This window comes from Carassius gibelio, chromosome B1 (assembly GCF_023724105.1).
Source record: "Carassius gibelio isolate Cgi1373 ecotype wild population from Czech Republic chromosome B1, carGib1.2-hapl.c, whole genome shotgun sequence".
In the NCBI taxonomy this organism is placed as follows: Eukaryota; Metazoa; Chordata; class Actinopteri; order Cypriniformes; family Cyprinidae; genus Carassius; species Carassius gibelio.
The window spans coordinates 31,456,149-31,478,483 of NC_068396.1; the positions used below are offsets into that span (position 1 = coordinate 31,456,149).

Below are 22,335 nucleotides of genomic sequence, written 5' to 3' on the forward strand. Positions count from 1 at the left end.
ATATCTAACTGTAAGAGTCGACAAGATCTTCACAGGACATCCATCACTTAATCATGCATATAAGCTGCAATAATGGAGATCATTTACATTAGAGACTCACCTTCACAACTACAATCCAGAAGTGGACAGATTTGTGCATCTGAAGTGTAACAGTAGTGTTTACAAGCCATCATACATGCTGATCACTGTGTTGTGTGTGTGTGTTTGTGTGTGTTACCAGCTCCAACACTCACTGCATAATCTCACATGCTACAAACCCACACACAGGAAACAGACAAGTGATGACAGGAAGTTTGAGTTTAACACAAAGATCATATATATACTGTGCAATCACACTTTAATAACAAGATACTCGAGAAGTATCAGAAACTATTTTTAGATGTTTTCTCACCGAAATCATGTTCCATCACTTGGTTTCAATGTAAAATTGCATTGCAAGTTCATGTTAAAAACTTAAAATACTAAAGCACATGTTTTCACAGACTGGTGGTCTTCACAGAGAGTGTGAACTTTAACCCTGAGTTTGTTTTGCAGGAAAGTTTGTTTTGTGACGATAGCCGAGTGAGATGTGTGTAGGGCAACAGTAGCGTGAAAGAAGGTGAGATGTTAGTGTGTGTGTGTGTGTGTGTGTGTGGTGTTACTGTAGGCTTTATTAAAGTGAGGGCTGGAACTAAACCAACTGAAAAGAGGAAGAAACTGATCAGCAAGAGAAACACCAGAACCATCAGGAACAATGCTGTGTGTGTGTAGACAATATTGTACACAAAACACTTGGTTAAATAAAAAAAAAAAAAAAAAAAGTTCAGTTACATTAGACCCAATTTACCTGATAATGTAATTAATTGGCTGAACTCACCAAGTGAGACAAGACGAGCACTGCGCGTGAAACGTGTATTTTTTGTTTAAAATACTTTTACCAAGGTTTTAAATACATTTTAATGGTCTCTGAATATTGGTAAACAACTAATAACAAATGTAAGATTTTATTTAGCTTTGGAAAATCGTGAATCGGACAGAGTGAATGATCAGTACATAGTATATAGGTGTGTGGTACTATTTCAAGTTAAAATCAACTGGATTATGAAATTATTAGTATTTATCATATAAATCTTGATAATATTAAAGGGATAGTTCACCCAAAAGTGAAAATTCTGACTTAATTTACTCACCCTCATGTTGTTCCAAACCCGGATGAGTTGCTGTCTTAGTTTAACATAAAATAAGATATTTTGAAGATTGCTAGTAATGAAACAGTTGGTGGTTTCCATTGACTTCCATAGTAGGAAAAGAAATACTATGGAAGTCAAAGGCAACCACCAACTGTTTCATTACTAGCAATCTTCAAAATATCTTATTTTATGTTCAACATAAGAAAGCAACTCATACGGGTTTGGAACAACATGAGGGTCAGAATTTTCATTTTTGGGTGAACTATCCCTTTAATCATTCACAGTATTGATCACACTTTACAGTTTAACTTGAGTGCATTACAGCGTTGCGAATGGGTTCACCTGAATCAGTTAAAATAACAATACGGATTGCCATTTGCTCAAATATCAAAAGGAAAACTCCAGATAGTGTTTTCATAACTTTCAATAAAATAACATTGAGGGAAACTGATAATGGCATTCAGAAGAAAATGATGTCAAAGAAATCTTTGATACAAAGGTTTAAATATAAGCTACAAAGTTTAGTTTTATAAATGTACACACACACACACATATGTATATATATATATATATATATATATAAACTTGAGAATTTGTGACACAGATGATTACCATTAAACAGCATCACAGTCTTGTGAAAAGTAAAACTCCTTCAAAATGAAAGTGGAAGAGAACAGGACTTGGAAGTAATTATGAAGAGATCATAAAAGGTGAGAAAAAGCGACGGGAAATCATCCAAAGACACTCACTTTAACCAGAGAAACTCATCTAAAACACAATGAACCCATGACTATAGAGAAACATCTATCTGTCTGCATATATAACAGGTAAAAATACTTCACAAATGCTCTGGAGGGTTATAGTGGATCATTTCCCGCCATTATCTCCTCAGTCATGCAGTACAGTGTGTGTCTCTAGCGGCCGACAGAAGAACTGCGCCCTCAGAGAGACTGCCAGGTTGCACCGCGTCAGCATCACACGAGACTTTAAAGACAACTTCTGTCTGAAATACTCTGTTTATTTGACTTAATACGTGTGTGAGGGCGAGCCCAGTACATGAGAAAGCGCACATGCATAAGATAAGGGCGACAAGAACAATTTATACGAGTCATTCAATGGAAATATCAATTTTTCTGTCTTTACAGAAAAATTACACTTGGTAACCACTCTAATTTCTTGATATTTTAAAATGAAACCATATGTTATTTGAACAACAGAATCTTCTTGAGCCATCAATGTGGCAATATTTGTTCTTGAATCAATTATAAAAAGTTCAAAGCACCACAAAACGACCCGTCCGCACAGAAAGTGCTTTATTTTGAGGTCAAAACTGGATTTTCTGCCATTTAAAATGCAATAATATATTTATAAGTATCAAATATATATGATGTAAATGATATTTAAAAAACAAAATAGCAAATAAATATTATAAATTATATACTGAAAGTAGTGCTACCATTTAACAAACAAAAATCACACCGATGACATCACTTGACTTACTTTTTTCTATTTCCTGAATATCCATGAGGAAACCTGATTAAAATAAATAAAACAGTCTTCTTATTTGTCGGATTATTATCATTATATTATTATTATTATTGTTTTTCTGTAACTCAGACTACATGTGCTGAAAAATCGAGAAATAATATTTCATGTTTCACAAATTTCATAATCTTGCCAAAGAACACCAGTGACAAAAAGAAGGGGAGATGAAAAAATCATTAAGCTGTCATTCATGTGTATTCATAAAGTCAAAAGGTAATATATAATGTGGTCTAAGTTTAAATGTTAGAAAAATACATTTTAAGACATCTTGCCATACCAAAAGTGGACATTTCTGTAGAATGACTCGTATACATTAATTCACTTAAAACAACATGCCTCAGACGTAAATATATTAGATGTAATATACACAATTATGTTATTAATTATTAATAGCTAGGAGTTCTGTACATGTTTAAGTGTATTCTTAAAGACATCGTTTCACTTTTGAGACTGCGGTCAGAAACATTTGAGGTTCCCTGCTCGAACACACTTGTTAACATTGATCTAGAATAAGATGATAATGACATCCTGAACTATAAGGTCTATAAATACTCAATATTAAATATAATTTAGAAATGTCAAACCAGCATTTATGAGAACATGGCAAGAAAATAAATCTATAAATATTATTTTAGCTTGGGACATATTGAGGAGTTTGTCCTTTTAAAAAAATGCTAATTCAAGAGAGCGTCTGATTGGACGAAAATCCAAAATACACTAGCATAAAGATGGACAGGCCATCTGGGATCTCTTCCTTTTCTTCTGATCATTCATTGTCAACCAACACAACTTACTGTGCATTTTCTCTAATGGTACAAGATCTGTAACTTCTTTCTTCAGGGGTTTGAACCTACAACCTTTGGCTTCTCAGCTTGATTTACACTTGGCATCTTTTGTTCACTTTCTTCTCACCTTTCCTTCAGAATGTCTTTCCTTCTTACTGTTCCTGCATTGCAATGACGTTTTCTTACTCTCTTTCCATTCCTTTCTAATTGTCTGGTTTGTGGGAACTGCTGTTGCATTTCAGGAAGAGTAGAAATGCGATGGCAGTGAAGTTGTGCATTATTGGGTAAAACAACCAACTGGCTGAATGTGAAACACTTACTAACAACAAAATGCCAAATTAAGATTAGCTGAACCTATAAAATGATTGCATTGGAGGTGGATCTAATCTGGCCTAAGCATGTCTTTGGAGGAGTCTGTGTGTGTTGGTGGTGTCTCTCCAGGTCTGAGGTGAGCTTTCTGATGTTTTTGCTGCTCAGAAGTTGCTGAAGATTTGCTGTTTCTTCCTCCAGTCCATAGGGGGCGCTCTCTTGTTGGGCCGTTTGGCGCGGGCTCTCTGCTTGGCCTCGGCCGCGGTCAGACTCAGATGAAGTCCGCTCTCCCAGAACGGATCTAGACGCTTCTCCTCAGAGTTCACACCTGGGTTTGGTTTAGGGCCGTCATCGATGGAGTGATGGTCAGAATCTGTGAGCTGTGAAAAAACAACACAAGGTTTATTTTAGTGCTGTCAAACAATTAATCGCGATTAATCAAATCCAAAATAAAAGTTTTTGTTTACATTATATATGTGTATGTACTGGGTATTTTTATTATGTTTATATAAATACACGCACATGCATGCATGTATGTATTTAAAGATGGGGTTTAGCGTTTCTTTGTAGCTAATGTTAACATTTGAAATCATCAAAACAAACACACCCCTACCCCAAAACGGTCCCGCCCCTATTTTGATAGCTCCACCCCACACATAAATACACTGGATGTGGCACAGCATGGGACAACACCCCCCCACTGCGTTCTATTCATGACATATTGACACAAATTTCAACATGTTTTACATTTAATTTAAGTAATACTATACCATATTAACATATGATTGTTAGCTACCAACAATAACAATAATTACTATTACTATTATTTAATTAATCATATATAAATGCATTGTACTCAGTGATGTTCCTGGCGCACACCTTGTTGCTGGTGTCAAAGCTGCTGATTTCAGTGCTCCTCTCTAAAAACGTGGATCGAGAGGAGGAGCTTCTGTGACTCTCGTGTCTTGGCGAGCCGTTGCTGATTGGTGGGTCAGTCCGTGTGATGTTGCTGATTGGTGGAGAGATCTTGGGGGTGTCTGGGACTGGTGAAGAAGACACAGGACTCTCTATGATCGGCCCGTCTACACAGTCCTCTGTTTGACAGAAAGATAATTACTGACACGTCCCTTAGTTATGAATTAGAGCTAATTTCTAAGTGCACTGAACGCTACACATGTTTGCATGAAGCATTGTCCGTGTTTTGCATAAACTGGTGAACACAGAAGCAGTGTAAGGTGAAATCAAGTAAATACAAAGCATTTAAATATCACCTTTCCCATTCGGTTTCCTTCTGTGGACTTCCCCAGAATTCCCAGGACACATATAGGAAAAGTCTATCAATATCCTGTCTATGATGAAACACGTACTGTACCTTTAAGATGAATAGATGTGGGCTTGATGCGCAGTCGGCTGAAGAGCTCGTCTGTTTCGGGATCCACCACCAGCAGAAGTGTGTCTGTGCCGCCCGCTCTGATCAACGCCACCACCTCGGCGTGACACAGGCCCTCGATGCTCCTGTCGTTCACCTGCATACATGACAGACTGAGCTGACTTGGACTGAATACTAACTACTGCACACTTTCTATACTATACAGATCACAGGACTTCAAATTAGGCCTTAATTAAACCCCAATGCATCCAACTCAAGCTACACCTAAAATAAAAACAAGAGACTGAACAAATATACAGCTCTAGATAGAACAACACAAATTTCACTACTATATTTTAATTAATTAATTTAATATATCATACAAATACACTATTGTTATCTGTTCTACTATTATATTTAATATTATTTATATTATTATTATTGAAGAAATAAAAACATCATACAATAAAACAGAAAACATTACATGTTAATTCTATTTTTGCTATAACAACCCATTCCCCCCAAATCCCGAATATTATAAGATTAATTAATTTATTATATTACAATATAATACATTTTCACTATTACTTAGATACACTTTATTTAAATATTTTGTATTTTATTTCTGATTTATTTTTATATTAACTATGTTTATTTATAATATAATATAATAATAAACAATATTATTTTAATATTTCATAGTAATATAACATTATTATACTAATATTATTTAATATATTACTTACATGTATTATATTATATACAATACTATTTTTATACTATATAAAATATATAAAGTATTTCTTTATAGTAATTTTTTATATTAAATAAAACCATAATATAATAAATATATTATTATAGTGAACTAAATTATTATTATTTTATTAATGACTACATTTATTTATTATATTATAATGTAAGAAATGCAATGTTATGTTATATTAAATAAAGCATAATATTATTCTAATTAAATAAATATGTTATATATTAAATGTAATTAAATTATGTATATCATTTGTCTCAATACTTTAAAACAAAGAGAAATTGAAAAGGGGTTGAACAAACAGAACTCAAAACAATATCATTTACACTTTTTATACTTTACTATATTATCTATTTATTATATTCATTTACATAGTATTACATTATAATATTGTTATACTGCACTATTTATAAGAGTGTTGATTGTATTTGTTTATTATATTATAATATATAATAAATATTTTATAATTTAACAGAATCTATAATAATATTAAATGAAATGATATCTATATCGTTCTCTCAGTTTTTGTCCAGCAGGTGGAGTGTGAGGCCGCGTTACTTCCTCTTCCTCTTCCTCTTCCTCTCTTTGAGGAAGCCTCACATAACCATCTTTCATCTGTCATTTTCTCTGTTTCTCCAGCTGTCTCTGTCTGATAACAGAGTTTGGAGGTCAAGCACAGAAACTGATGTAATGCACGGGGAAGTCTGAGGCTATGCCAAATAATAAAGGTTTGTCGATGACTTTCTAATAAAGTGCATCAGAACCACATCATTGAACTTCTGAGGAATATTCATCATGAAGTGGCATGTTTTCCTCCTAATGTCACTTTGTACTGCAGTTTTTTTTTTTTTTATTAAATTAGATTTTGAAATTAGTTCTAATAATTATAATTACAGATTAGTTATGGCCTTACTGTTGCCAGCGTCATTAGTTTGAGCTACAGGAAAGCACATAATGATGATAATAATAAATACATTAATAATAAAAATTTATCATTTTAATTAATTGATAATACACTATATTATTTAATTATTATTATTGCTGTTACATAACTTTTGGAGCTCGACCATCACACAAAATTCTTGAAATGTAATGTAAATGTCGCAATTAATCGCATCCAGAATAAACATTTTTGTTTACATATGTGTGTGTAATGTGTATGTTTATTATGTATTTATGACACACACATACAGTATATATTTTGAAAATATTGACGTTTATATTTATGTTCACATAATTTATATTATTTATAAATATGTTTATTAACATAACATATTTTTCTTAAACATGCACGTGTTTGTGTATATATATATATATATATATATAGACACAGCACACACACACATATACTGTGTGAACAAGACTTTTATTTTGGATGCGATTACTCAGCACTAGTAAAAATGTTTGAACGTTTTTTATTTTACAAACATAATTACTGATCTGTCTTTGATAATTACAGAGTGATCGAAAATTAAACCCATTAGGACAGATTTGCAATCTGTGACGGCATCACACACACACACACACACACACTCTCTCGCGAGGCGGGTGGTTTCTCTCTCTTCATTAGTGTAATCTGCATCTCTCCAGAAGTCGAATCTAATCTGATCCAGTGCTGTTAATCAGATGTGATGGATGCTGCTGTAATCCATCGTGCCATCACCTCGATGAGCCGGTCTCTGGTCCTCAGTCCCGCGCGCTCCGCCGGAGAGTCAGGGTCCACCGAGCGGATGAACTGACCCGAGCCAGACTTCTTACAGTGCAGGTTAAAACCGTAGCCCTGCTCGCCGAGGGTCATGTGACACAAGCGCGGACGCAGGTCCATCGTTACCTCATCCTCCTCCAACACCGGCTCCTCCTGGAGAGAGAACAGGAACGCAAGAACAGCAATGAACTCCAGAAGGAGTATGTAGGTCAACAAACCAGGAAAGCTGACTGTTTTAGCTCCAACATTAGCTGATGAGCCATTTAAAGAGATAGCTCACCCAGAAATGAATATTATGTCATCATTTAGGCTACTCATCCTCAAGTTGTACCGAATCTGTCTGAGTTTCTTTCTACTGTTGAACACAAAAGAAGACATTTAAAAGAATGTTGTGGACCAAACAGTTGACGGTACTCCATTGACTTCTATGGTATTTCTCCATACTATGGCTATCACCATTTTTTGGTTGAACGGTTGCTTTAATTTCAGTTCAATACAGTTCACAGATACAGCTGCACCATTAATATTTTTAATGTATTTATTTTTTGTTTGCATAATAACTGCAAGTGATAATTTTAAATGTTGATCAGATGATAATTTTTCTATCAAAGTGGACAGTTCTTGGCCAGAATAAGATGCATTAGGTCAGACTTTATGCAGTTTAGCCAAAGGCCCAAATTCATCAGTGTTCATTAAGAAACGAATAGTCACAAACAACATATTTCATATTAGAAGCATTACCAGCACTACAGCTGTCCAAGTACTACGTTAATGCAGTTATAAACACTCCATCTATCAAATAGTTGCAGTTATTTTTATTAATTTTTACAAACTACTCAAATTGTTACAAAATGTTATTAATGATGAAACTGTCCCACATTACATTACACATTTTACGCAATCATTCATCTCACTTAAATACACAGTTGCACTTATGTTTTACAATTAACTTTAAAAATTAATTTGCCTTTACCATAAACGACAAGTCACTCTTAAACCTTTTTTCTTATTTAATCATAAATATGGTTGCAAAGGGGTGGAAACTTTCCAAAAAATCCACAATTTTCCAAGTTTCAGAAATGTTCTGCATCTGTAATCATGAATATTTAATGGTAAAACTGTCTTCTACTAAATGACAAAACTTGTATGCAATCATCTGTGCTCACATATCTCAATTAAATACACAACTGCAGTGCTTTTATTTATTTTTTCTTCGTTTTGACAATTGATTTGCACAAGATGTCACTAACAAAAATTTGTTTTTGATTTAACTACAAATATTTCTTGGTATAACTGTCTCCCTTTACATTACAAATTTGTTATGTAATCATTCAGGCTAATTTATTTCTCTAAAATAATCTTTTTGTTTTTATTAAAATGCATAAACAATATTATGATACTGAATATTATTATACAAAAATTGCATTTCACTAATAAAATAAATAAGCTAGGTTGAGGTGTTGCATTCTCAGTGTTGCCACAAGGGGCGCCATAGAGGACATCAATGTAAACAGTCCGTTTTCTTCTTCTACATTCAGTTTCTCATTCAGCTCAATTAGTGCCTTAATAATAACAGATCTGGTTTAATGACACAGAAATTTGAAGTAAACTATCACCCACTTGATTATGTATGTTCGTTGCCGCCAATAAAAATACACGCACAACAAGATTGCATTCTTGCAATATCTTTCACATCTGCATTTGTGCAATGTTTCTGGCCAAAGACAAAGGAAACATCCTGTCTGTTATCATATGCCGTATGATTCGATACATGCACGACCCTGGGCCGTGTGCATGACCATTGGCTCATTTCCTCCAAGAAGTGAAACACGCCCAGCAGGAATAAGGGACATTCTGTGAGACACCATGTCACTTCCTGTTCTAAGACAATACAAGGGTGGTGTCTGTTTGTGTGCCACTGGGTACAGTGCCTTACACACACATGTGCTTCAGCTCCTGAGACTGAGACGCCGCTTAATCTAATCTAATCTAGCACACACACACACACACACACACACACACACACTGAATTCTGGAAAAATACCCTGAACTCAGACACCCAGCACCAGAGAGTGAGAACACAAAGCAGGTAAATGAGAATTAAGGACGTAGAGCAACAGACGTAGAGCAACAGATGTTTCCTTTTGTCCACCTGCTCTGCAAAAAGCTTTACAAGCCATTTTTACCTCCTTTAAATGTTAATAAAGCATATATTTTACTGTATATGATGTAAGTCTCATAATTAATTCTAATAAACAAGCTGATTTTGCTACTGTACCTTTAAGGCTTCCATATATACTTAACCTACCATATACAGTACCACTGAAAAGTCATGGGTCAATAAGGTTTTTTTTTTTTTTTTTTTTATGAATAATAATAATAATAAAATAAGAAATTGATACTTATATTCAGAAAGGCTGCATTAGATTGATCAAATTAAATTGATATAATGCAAGGATGCATTCAATTGACAGTAAATACATTTATATAAACTGTTATTAATCTATTTCTAATAAATGCTGTTCTTTTGGACTTTCAAGGCATTAAAGAAAAAAATATATAAAAAATATGAAGCAGCACATCTGTACTTGAACTTCAAATCAGCATATGATAATGATTTCTGAAGATCATGTGACACTGAAGACTGGAGGAATGATGCTGAAAATACAGCTTTGCATCACTGGAACAAATTACATTTTAAAATACATTCAAACAGAAAATGTTTATTTTAAATTGTAAGAATATTTCACAGTATTACTGTAATTTTGATGCAGCCTAAACCGGTACAGTTCCGGCAAAGTAATGTCCTCATGAATCCCCTGCTGCCTAACCTCACCTGAGTGCTGGTCTGTGATCCGCTGAGGTCAGTGCTGAGCTCACACTCGGGTTCAGGCTCTAAGGTGAGTTTGGTGAAGGGTACAGGCTCTGGTCCGGTCTTGTGTTCAGCGGGTGGCGGCAGATGGACATGAGCTCTGTCGAGCAGAGAGCCGCTGCTGGGACTCTACCAGAAGACAGTGAAGAACACATTCAGCTCAACGTGAACAGCTGTGGTCAATTTTTCTGTTCTTTCAGTGCCAATATTGTTTGTGTTCTGCTTGTGGAAGCTGCTTTGAAACTGTTGTTTGCCAAGAAACAACCTACTCATAATTTAAAACCACAGTCAAACTAGTCGTCTGTTCGGTAGACGTTATCACTCTCCACACTGGTGCAATAGTCAAAAAGATCTAAATATAGCTATAAAATCAAATTAAAGCAATATACCATAAGAGGTTATCTGTTACAGTGATTTTACTACAAGCAATGGGTGTTTTTGAAACTCCCTTAGCTGTGGTAAAATCACACTATTATCAGACCAAAGTGACTTCTTGCTTTTATTTAATGAAGACAGCAGCATTATGATGAAACTAGATACACTCATTAAGTAATATTGATAATAATCAACAACTGTTCCACCAAGTAGTTTAGTTCGTTAGCAAAACTACAGGTTATTCATGGTTGCGAATGCAGCTCATCCAATCAGAATTAAGAGTCAGATTTATTAACACGGAAATGGCTTAAAAGCTCTGTGAACGATTTCTGAGAAACACTGTGGAAAGGTAATATTACTGTAAACCAAAACATACTTGCAGCCAATCACCAGGAAGGGGCGTGTCAGATCATGCTGGGGGAGGTGCCTGTTGCATAACATGTTTGTGAATTAGGGGGTGGAGCTATCAAGTTTTCAAAATGCAACAATTTTCACAGAAATAAGCACCTGGTTGCTAGATGACACAACAAAATAAAAACAACTTTTAATATCCTTTGACTGAATAGAAACAAAAGTGAATTCTGTAGACTCTGTTGACTCATCCTCAGGGTGAAAGTCATGTAGACAGCCTTACACTTCAATTTTTATAAAAGAAATGAGAAACCTGGGATGCAAACATTAACAGTTACTTTTCGTTGCTCTCTAATACTGTTAGGTGGTTGTTGGATTGAATCCCACTTCAGCTAATAATAAAACAGGCAATAACATGACTGCATGTTGACCATCTCTGGATTATATTGTTTACAGGTCTCTTGCTGTGCGCTGATCCTGGTGTCAGCACACCTCACATGACCTCACCTGGACACATGGAGGTCTGTAAAGAGCTTAGACAGCTCCAGGCAAGCACCTCAGATGAAGCCAGACTCATCTCCTGACCGAGGGCAGGTGTACACCCATCAAACACTGTAATCTTAGCCATGGTTGACCTCTGATTGTCCTCAAATTCAATATTTTGAGATATCTCTATAGATTGAGTGTTTATCTTACATGTTTACTGTATAAAACACACTGGGGTCAGGTTATTCTTGTTGCGTGTGAAGCCACATTTAACTTGACTCATATGATGTTCTTTGCATTGGTGTAATTTTAATATCATTGGTATCCTAAATATATATATTTTTAGTAAACATTTTGTTAATGTTTATTTTAATTACCCTGCTTTGCATGGTTTTGGATTTCAAAAAAGTCACATAACCCGTCTATGTTCACGTGCCTAATTTGACTATAGCTAATATCAAATGATACATATCCATTGATTTGACGTTATTCAGACTTAATTTTATTTATTAATTATACATGCACATCTCTGACCTCATACTTCATGCTACCCGAATTGCTTCATGTGCTTGGGTTAGTTATAATTTGTGATAGTTTTAATTTTCTATTGGCCCCTGAGCATGATAAATTAAAGGTATTGTTACCTAAACATGAAAATTACCTGTTGTTCAAAACCTGTATGAGTTTCTATTTTCTGTTGAATACAAAGATATTTTGAAGAATGTTGGTAACAAAACATTTTCTTGACAGAAACTGCAACATTGCTTAAAATATATTTTTTTGTGTTCAACAGAAGAAGAAAAAACATTAAAGTTTGTAACAACTTTGTGAAAAACGTTGAGTAAATTATGGCAGAAATTTCATTTTTAAATGAAATATTAACTCTTTAATAATTAATTAATTAATTAATAATTAATTATGCTTTCAATTCTGAATCCATTAATGTTTCTTAGTACTTTGACCACAATTTGATTTATAAACTTACAATTCTGGTAACTTTTAGAAAATAATAAACTGCAGTTTCTTAGAATACACTGTATTTGCTGTCACGTGCAGTCAGAGATGAAAACAGGGTTAAAAGAGGTGTCATTTATTTGTTATCTTTCTATTATTTTGCATGAAATCATTTTAGCAGAAGAATGCAGTCATTTCACAACCATTAACGCATTGAAACACTTGGATCTAGGTATTTGTTTTCTTTTAAATGTAACGGTTTTGAATTCTTGATTCCCAACCTTGTTCTTCATACAGTAGGATCTAAATATAGCCCCCTGCTGCTCTCTGACTGCATTTCCTCCTGGACTTCCTCTCATGGAGTCTCCAATATGAGGGCAGTTCTTATACAGTGAAAGAGACAGTACGGCCACTATATGCCATGTTGAGTCATGTTTCCATCTATCCAGAAACCAGCAGCACAGTGTGATAGTGATGGGATGTTTAGCTTAGTTTAGATCTTCTCACCTTATTAATGAGAATGCTCTCTGAGCTCTGTCTGCTGTATGGAGGAGTGGTGGAGGAGCGAGAGGACAGAGAGCCCATCTCAATCGCCCTGTCCTCTGTACACGGCAGACTGTGAAACTTCAGGAACTCATCTGTGACCCTGTCCACCACCAGCAGCCTGGTGCGGTGCTCCACCTCCAGGATCCTCTGCACAACCTGAGACACAGAACCAAACACTCACTAAAACATGCACAAAGTACCATGCGATGTTGGAACATGGTACAATATAAATTTTGCAAGCAAACGCAAAGTTTATCGGAATTTTGACTTTTTTTTCTGCATGAATGCAAAGTTTATTGGGGAATGCAAACCATTTACGCACAAACACAAAGTTTACTGGGGGAGTGCAACATTTTTGGACGTGAACGAAAAGTTTTTCATTGGAACGCAAAAGCTGTGCAGGCTCCGTGAACGAAAGGTTTATTATGGAATGCAAAAGTTTTGCATGCAAAGTTTATCAGGGGAACGCTAAAGATTGGCACGTAATGTTGGAGTTAATCAGGGGAATGCAAAAGTTTTGCACATGAATCAGACGTTTATCAAGGGGGACGCAAACGCTTTCAAGCCCGATCATGCACAGATTAAGTTGGAATGCATAAGTTTTGGATGTGTACATTTGGCAAGAAAACTCACGTTTTGAGTTTGTAGTTTCTCTGGGAAACACAAGGCATTGAAATATATTTTTTCTTCACTTTTATATCACCACGTCCCTTGTGAAACAACTCCTTACCATATAAATGTCATAGTATGAATATGTCATTATTTGATATATTTACTGTGGTAGACTAGGCTACTATTGTAATACAGTAGGCTACTTTTATATAGAAATGTTTTAAGGCGGCATTAGACACTACAGCAAAAAGTAAACGCACTGCAGCGTTTTACAGTGGTTTACCAGTGGTCTACAGTAGTAACAGGCTAACTATGGTTTCCACGGTGGGGGTTTGTAAGGGTGGAGGGGAAAGTTTCGTAGAGGCGAGACTGCAGTGTTTTCTTAACATCATCACACAATAATACAATCTTAAACAAATACACATGAACGCTGTCACCTCAGTGTGGAATATAACACACTGTCTGTGTCTCCAAACATGGTGAGGTCCATATAGGCTAGACAGCGCTGCGCGTTTTTGGAACTTTCGTGCGCATTTGGAACGTTCCAATGATCTGAAATGCCAGAAACGCTGTCTGGATAGGCAGCTCAGTGAGACACATCCCTGTCAGTGTCCGACAGGTTCTCTCTCTCCCGTTACCTGCTGATGCGTCTCTCCCTCCACGTTCTCTCCGTTCACCTCCACCACCCGGTCGCCGGACCTGAGACCGGACAGGTCCGCTGGGGAGCCCGGCTCGATCCTGCGGATGAGTTGCGCTCCCCGGTTGCGTTCCCCGTGCAGATGAAATCCGTAGCCGCGGTCTCCTTTAGTGAGATAACAGAGCCGTGGCCGGAGCTCCCGCTCCAGGATCTCTCTCTCCGGAGTGTCCGTCATATCCCGCAGAAACAGCCTGCTCTATATTATCATCAGCTTTATTCAAGTTTTCGAGGATGCTGAGTCTGCAAGCGTCGTTTTTTAGTCATTTAAATAGTAAGAGAATAAACATAACGGTGCAAAATCTAATTATTTGTATTACTAATTCAGTATTATGAATGAAAAATATTTATAAAAAAAAAACAAGCTAAATAATAATACCCAAATAAGCGCTTTAAACCGAACGCATAGCCTAAATCCGTGTCCGATCCGTTTGTTTTAGAAAATCCCGCATGTTACAAAAATGTTTACTTGTAAAAATAGATCTTTACTCGAGTGTGTATTCCACAAAATGACTCTCTTCAACCCACGAACCTGAGTTCAGCATCAAGTGCGCGAGTGCGAGAACTGAACCAGTGGGAAGAGGACCGGAGGAACTGTAAAGTGTGTGTGTGCGTGTGTGTGTGAGAGAGACAGGATTGGAGAGATCAGATGTTGGATAAATCACAGATATCCACGGGGAACATTTCCTCTTCACGTGTGATTTATGGACAGATCTGGGATCAGCTCATCGAATCCACACTGATTCAGTAACACAAACACGACTGACCTGAGCAGTGATGATCGACTATATATAATATATCACCCACTGCATTTAAAACAGGCCAGATCGCCCACACCTTCAAATCAAACAATTAGATGGAAAACAGTAAAAATACAACTGCTCAAGTAAACACATTTATTGGCCGTTCTGCCCTCTAGTGTTGATAAAAACAGTCCTGGCTTGAATTAAATCAAAATGCAACAGCATGAGAATACTAAAAAAAATATGAATTCCCAAAAATATTAGGCAGCAAAACTGATGATAAATAATCAGAGATGTGAATCAGCATATTAGACTGAGTTCTGAAGGGTCACATGATGCTGAAGACTGGAGTAATGATGCTGAAAATTCAGCTTTGCATCACTGGAACAAATTACATTTTAAAGCCAAGACACCAGCCGAAATCTATCAGTAATTAGAAAGCAATCCTGCCCCTTGTCAGAGGGAATAATATTAGCTGGTTCAGTCTCAACTGATGGCCTGTAAAAAGGTTTCTCATGACCAACATGTCACACAAGAAATATCTCATGATCTCAATTCTTTCTCAAGACCAAAACAATCTTATTGTTGCAAGACATGCTGATGGCATTGATTAAAGAAGGATTTCTATACTTCTGAATGTTCCAGTAAGCACTGTTGGGGTAATAATCTGGACGTGGAAAGAACAACATTTCACCATAAACCTGCCACGACCGAATGCTACTCGCAAGATTTCTGACAGAGGTGTCAAAATAATTATCAGAAGAGCTGTCCAAGAGCCAAGGATCATTAGTGGAGAGCTTCGGAAAGACCAGGAACTAGCACGTACAATTGTTTAAAAGAAAATAATAAGTACCATAACAAGTAATGCACAGTATGGATGCTCACCACCACGCAAAGCTCTATTGATGAAGAAAAAACATGCTGAAGCTCGTTTAAAGTTTACTGCACAACATTTAGACCAGACTGTGAAATACTGGGAGAAAATAGTCTGGTCAGATGAGACCAAAACCGAACTCTTTGGATGCCATAATACACACCATGTTTGGAGGTCAAATGTCAAATCACCCCAAAACATCATGGAGTGGCACTGGCAAAATTGAACAAGGGCGGACATTTCAGCAAGACAATGATCCCAAACACAGCCAAGGAAACTCTGTTTTGTGAATCCAATGGGGTCGCTGTGTCCATTTCTTTTACTATGATTTTTATGGTTGTTTTATTGCAACTTGACAAAGTCTCTGTACAAAATAAAATACTTTTAAATAGTAGTAGTAATAATAATAATAATAATAATATATAAAAACATACATTATATAAAATGTAAAATTAAAAAATAAATAATTATAGAAAATTATTAGACATTTTATGAAATGAAATTCAATATTTTTAAGTAAATGTAGTTACACCTGCGTAGTTGGCCTAACCTGTAGGAGTTTTTTTTTATTTTATTTTTTTACCTGTAGGAGTTTCTGCATGTGTTTCTGAAATACTCAGAAACACATGTTCGTGAACTTCTGCTTTTACTTTCTGAGGACCATCTTCTGATCTGAGCCCTTGAGCCATTCCTCTTTTACATCACTTTTCACCTTAGTTTCAGTCGCGCAAGTGTCTAATAAAGCTATTGACTCGGTGAAATATGGAGAGTTCATTACAGTCAAACGATTGAATATGTAAACACATACTTGCCGGACTGGCGCCAGCATTAGATGACATTACCTGACTTAATGTCACAAATATAACCTCAGTTTTTGCTAAAAACAAACCTTTTGAACACAACATCCCTATCATCATTCTTCATCTTCATCAATCATTCTTTGAACCGGATCTTTTCAATAAAATGTCTGAATCGCAGTGAATGGATCGAATGAATCACTGAATCGATTCCTTGAACGAGTTCATCCATGACGAACTGTTCGAAAGAACCGATTCGCGTGAATGAGTCAGGCTCGTCAGTTTCACAAGCGAGTTATCGCGTGTAGTTTCTTAACACCGCCAGCGCTTGTAAAGTGATCGTGCGTTCGAGGCTTCAGAACTACAATTCCCTGCAGTTAGGGGTCACGTGACTTGTTTTTGTAGGAAGTGCATGCTCGTACGTTAAGCTTGACTTCCGGGGGGCAGTAAAGGGGGCTGGTGAGCGCAGGGGCAATTCTGTTGGCTGACACACTGCGTGACAAATAAATGCATAAATCGGGAGAGATTCCGTTTTATTATTTAGACATATGTTCTCGATATCATCCCACCTCCATCATCCGCAGACGGTAAATTAACAATATGTTTGAGTGTTGCATTGCCATGTTGTTTATGGATTGATACTGGTTTATTTATTTATTTATGTCTTGTTTATTTGACCACATTGGAGATATGCGTGTATTTACACGGTTTATTTGCCGTGTTTACTTTCAGGTATTGTGTCTGTCACAGTCAATTGGTGCATTTTTAAATGCAGGCTTTTTTTGTGCATGGGCTGAACTGAACTGGACTGTCACGAGGTGTCAGACGTTTGACTAATGTGCATCGTTTTCCTGCCATGTTTTCATGTCAAAAGAGACGATATATCAGATTGTTATTTATGCTACAATGATTTGTGGTTTAGTAGAAGTGTTTTAAGGTCTTGAGGAGCTGATGTGCTAGGAATGACATGCCACAGACAGAGACCCCAAAATACATGTTAAAGAAGGAGTTGTCAATCTTTTCTGACCCAGGGACCCACTTTCATCTTTCTAATCTTTCTTTAATTACGTGAGAAATATTAAAACATTAATTCATATTCTCTTAGGCTGTCATCATGTTTCTAGGTAGAATATTTAAAACAGAATATTTTAAAACATACTGAGGTTATGATTTATTTGTATGTTTTTTTAAAGATAGAACAAAAAAGCAGAAAAACAGTGGTGGGGGATAAAGAAAGAAAAACCCCAGTGACTTAATAATAGCAGAATATTTTTTTTAAACGTGAAAAAAATAGTAAGCAGAATTTTTTAATTATATATTTTTAAAATTATTTTATATGTATATTATTTTAGGTAATTCTAAAATTATTTCAATTTTAGATCTACAAATATGAAATTTATATATATATATATATATATATATACATTTTTCTTTTTCTATTTAATTTATATTTAAGCCTACAGACCCTCTTTTGTGCTTTTTTGGATCTCCAGCTCCAGGAGGTTTGAAGTATCTGTCATTCAGGGTCTCTCGCAGGAGTGAGGATGAATAAACAGCCCAGTAAAGAGTCTCTGCGGGACCGGGTCAAGGGGATCTTTGGCCTCGGTCCGACTCGGCCCCACAGCAAACAGACTGAGAGCAAACCGTCTGAGTTCATCATCACGCTGGACATCATGATGGTCAGAAACACTCCGATAATCATTCACACCATGCCTCACCACCTAGTGTTTCTCAAGTAATCGCTCTCTCTTTCAATCATGCAGGAGCTCAGTCCAGAGTACGGCCTCCACCACCGGATCAGAGTCATCAACCACGTGTGTGAACTCGCCAAATCCAAGAAGTTCGAGGAGGTGAGGTGATCTGCCTGCTCTTATAACACGTGCAGCCGAGCAGATCTACAGTATGTGTGTGTGTGTGTGTGTGTTTCAGCATGCGGTGGAGGCCGTGTGGAAGGCCGTGGAGGACTTGATGCATCCTAACCAGCCGCCTGAAGCCCGTCATGCAGTGCTGGTGCTGCTCAGAGCCATTATACAGGGACAGGTGCTCATTTTGAACTCCTTATGAAACACAGCGCAGTGTGTGGCGGCGAACTCCACTCACGCTTTCCTCCTGATCTTCTGATGCAGGGCGAGCGCTTGGGTCCGCTCAGAGCCTACTTCTTCAAGATCATTCTGGACTATCAGCCCTCTAATGAAGACCTGCCCGAGAGACTGGAGGTGTTCAAGGCCCTCACCGAGAACGGGAAAGACATCACCTACCTAGAGGAGGAGATTGGTACGGTCCGCACATGCTTTGGGGTTCTTAAAGAGACAGTACACCTAAAAAGGGAAATTCTGTCACATGTCTTTTGTGTTGAAGAGAAGAAAGAAGCTGCTTTACAGTTCACCTGTATTTAACAGATGCCTGAGCTGCTGTTTTCTATGTCTGAATGGTTTGTGTAGCATCATATGCAGATTGTAATACGTGTTTGTGTGTTTTCTCTCTCAGCTCGGTTTGTTCTGCTGTGGATGGACATCGGTCTGTCATCAGATTTCCTGCACGTCCTCGTGAACTTGGTCAAATTCAACTCCTGCTACCTGGATGAGAACGTCTCCCTCATGGTCCAGTAAGAAAACACGCTCACATCTCTCATCACCTTTTGAAAGCGTCCGTTTAAATGCTTGAATCTCGACTTGTAGACAGATACACACTGCAGTTCAGATGCTTTTAGACTCTGTTTTCGTAAGAATGATTAATTTTACTCCGCAACTGTGCATTAAATGGATCAAAAGTGTCAGTAAAGACGTTTATAATATTACAAAAGATTTCCGTTTCATTGATAACTTCATCGATTTGTTTTTTACAGGAAAATCTGCCTTCTCTGTAACCGGACGACTTCCTCCACGGACATTGAGGTAATATCGGCTCAGTCTTTCAGGATTATGATTAAAGCAGTGATGGCTGAATCTGTTTACCCCTGTGTGTGTGTGTGTGTGTGTGTGTATAGGTTGCACTGCAGGTGTTGGACGCGGTGGTGTGTTATAACTGCCTGCCGTCTGACTCTCTGACGGTGTTCATCATCACTCTGTGCCGAACGGTTAACGTGAAGGAGTTCTGTGAATCCTGCTGGAAGGTACACAGAGAAGTGTTCAGATGAGTTATATACCTCACATTTATGGTGCATGCTTTGACTTCTCTGTCGTTGTGTGTGTAGTTGATGCGTAAAGTGCTGGGAACTCACCTGGGTCACAGTGCCATATACACCATGTGCCGAATCATGGAGGAGAGGTACACACGCACTTATAACCGCAGAAGACAGATGTGTGATTGCTTAGGGAGAAGATAGGCTAGAAATATAACAATAACAGTAGAAATATACTTGGAAACAAACATGGTGTGTGTGTGTGTGTGTAGGGTGTACAGTGAGGACGCCGCTCTTCTCAGGGGTGCTGTGTTTTTTGTTGGGATGGCGCTGTGGGGAGCTCACAGACTTCCTGCCCTCAAGAACACGCCCACTCTGGTCCTGCCCTCCTTCTACAAGGTGTGTGCTAGTTTGCCATCAGTTCCTGTTTTTATAAATGTATTGTGATGCCTACTGGTGTTTGACCTCTGACCTCTGTGGCCAGGCCATGAACAGCGCGAATGAGGTGGTGTCCTACGAGATCGTGCTGTCGATCACACGGCTCATCAAGAAGTACGGCCGAGAGCTGCACGTGGTGACGTGGGACATCCTGCTGTCCATCGTAGAGAGACTCCTGCAGCAGATACAGGTACACACACACACACACACACTGAGATGTTACACGAGTGTTTATCCCCTGACGCTCTTCGTACCTGTGGTGTGTGCAGACGATGGGCAGCCCTGATCTGAAGGTGATTGTTTATGAGTTACTGAGCACCGTGGAGGAGCTGTACGAGCAGAACGACTTCCACGGATCCTCGGAGAGATTCTTCAGCCTGGTGGAGAAGTGTGCTGATAAACGCCCCGTGAGTCTCACTCGCTCTCTGTCCCGCTCTGAAATTTAATTAAAACATAAATCTATTTACATTTATTAATACATTTAAATTAAAATGTTTTATTCAATTTAAAAATGTTAAATAAATGTATTATTAAAAGTAAATTCAGTATAGATTTAGGAGGACGTAAATGTATTCAGTTGCAAGAAATTAAAATGTGTTTACATTTATTTTGACATTCAAATCAAATTAAAATATAAATGTATTTAAATTCATTATTAAAATTAAATTAAGGAGTATATTCAGATAGACTAAATTTATATAAATGTATTTAAATTTAACCAATTTATTACATTTAAATTAATTATTTCTTTAAATTCATTATTACAATTTAGTATAAATTAAAGGGGATATTCAGACTGAATTTATTGAATTGAAAGGAAGCATAAATGTATTTAAATCTATTGCTAATTTAATTTTTAAATTAAATTAAAAATATATTATATTTCAATGTAGTATAGATTTATTTAAATTTATAATACAATTAAGTTATTTATAAATGAAGGAGGATATTGTCACTGACTAAATGTATTATTCAGTGTAAAGGAAGAATATACGAAGAGTTCATTTGCAAAAACAAAAGTCATGTTTTTTCCAATTAATTTCAATCAAACTGAAGTTGGGTTATTTTGATTAGTTTCAAAAATAACAAAAAAACACAGCTAATTACACATAAAACATATAACAATAAAAAAACAAGGTATTTGAAAAATAAAAAAGACATCTGTTTTTGTAAGTAAACTCTTGATGTGTGTTTAAGTGAAGTGCATTATTTGGGTGTGATCTGTCCTGTAGGATGCGTCTGTGCTGACGCTGATCTCCTACAGAGCTCAGTCCATCCAGCCGGCTAAAGACGGGTGGCTGCAGAACCTGCTCAAACTCATGGAGAAGTTCTTCAGGTCTGGATCGTTCATCATATTCACTAAAGTCCTGTTTTAAACCAGTCCTGGGAGTAACACTTCTCTCTATGTGTGTGTGTGTCAGGAATGAGAGCCGTACTGTGATCAGGATCAAGGTCCTGCACATCCTGTCCTTCGTGCTCAGCACAAACCGCCAGCTCTATGAGGTCAGTCCTGTAGCAGTAAGGTCTTTCCCTGTGTTCGTGAGCTCGCTGTTGTTTTCTTGATGGTCTGTGCTCTGTGTGACCAGGAGGAGCTGATCGAGGTGGTGGTGATTCCTCAGCTGGGTCAGATCGCTGAAGATCGAGATCTGTCCGTCAGGAAACAGGCCACACAGCTGCTGGTGGATCTGGCCGAGGGCTGCAGCACGCATCACTTCAGCAGCCTGCTCGACATCATCGAGAAGGTAGCGCTGCTCGCCGATGATGTCACTAACGGAAGCGCAGGCATTCCATTGCTCTCTTCTTTGAAATTTACATTGAAAATTCCAA

At 37.1% G+C, this 22,335-nt stretch overlaps 2 protein-coding genes across 2 annotated transcripts in view; one reads left to right on the forward strand and one right to left on the reverse strand.

The window, feature by feature from the left end:
* Window positions 1–2,166: 2,166 nt before the first annotated feature.
* Window positions 2,167–15,110, reverse strand: LOC127949110 (Na(+)/H(+) exchange regulatory cofactor NHE-RF2). Its single transcript, XM_052546048.1, has 7 exons — window positions 14,480–15,110; window positions 13,191–13,385; window positions 10,482–10,646; window positions 7,604–7,798; window positions 5,181–5,334; window positions 4,688–4,902; window positions 2,167–4,188 (listed from the first exon to the last, which is right to left on the reverse strand). Exons 1-7 carry the CDS (start codon window positions 14,711–14,713, stop codon window positions 3,973–3,975), a joined length of 1,374 nt encoding a protein of 457 aa, XP_052402008.1. The 5' UTR covers window positions 14,714–15,110; the 3' UTR covers window positions 2,167–3,972.
* A 2,258-nt stretch (window positions 15,111–17,368) lies between these two features.
* The window catches only part of tsc2 (TSC complex subunit 2), a 38,824-nt gene continuing 33,857 nt past the window's right edge, over window positions 17,369–22,335 (forward strand). Inside the window, 15 exon segments of the mRNA XM_052546044.1 lie at window positions 17,369–17,536; window positions 18,443–18,628; window positions 18,713–18,799; window positions 18,879–18,989; window positions 19,076–19,223; window positions 19,437–19,554; window positions 19,795–19,843; window positions 19,936–20,061; window positions 20,143–20,216; window positions 20,343–20,469; window positions 20,555–20,698; window positions 20,778–20,915; window positions 21,741–21,844; window positions 21,930–22,011; window positions 22,095–22,250. Of these exon segments, the coding sequence (XP_052402004.1) occupies window positions 18,494–18,628; window positions 18,713–18,799; window positions 18,879–18,989; window positions 19,076–19,223; window positions 19,437–19,554; window positions 19,795–19,843; window positions 19,936–20,061; window positions 20,143–20,216; window positions 20,343–20,469; window positions 20,555–20,698; window positions 20,778–20,915; window positions 21,741–21,844; window positions 21,930–22,011; window positions 22,095–22,250 (1,599 nt within the window). The 5' untranslated portion in view covers window positions 17,369–17,536; window positions 18,443–18,493.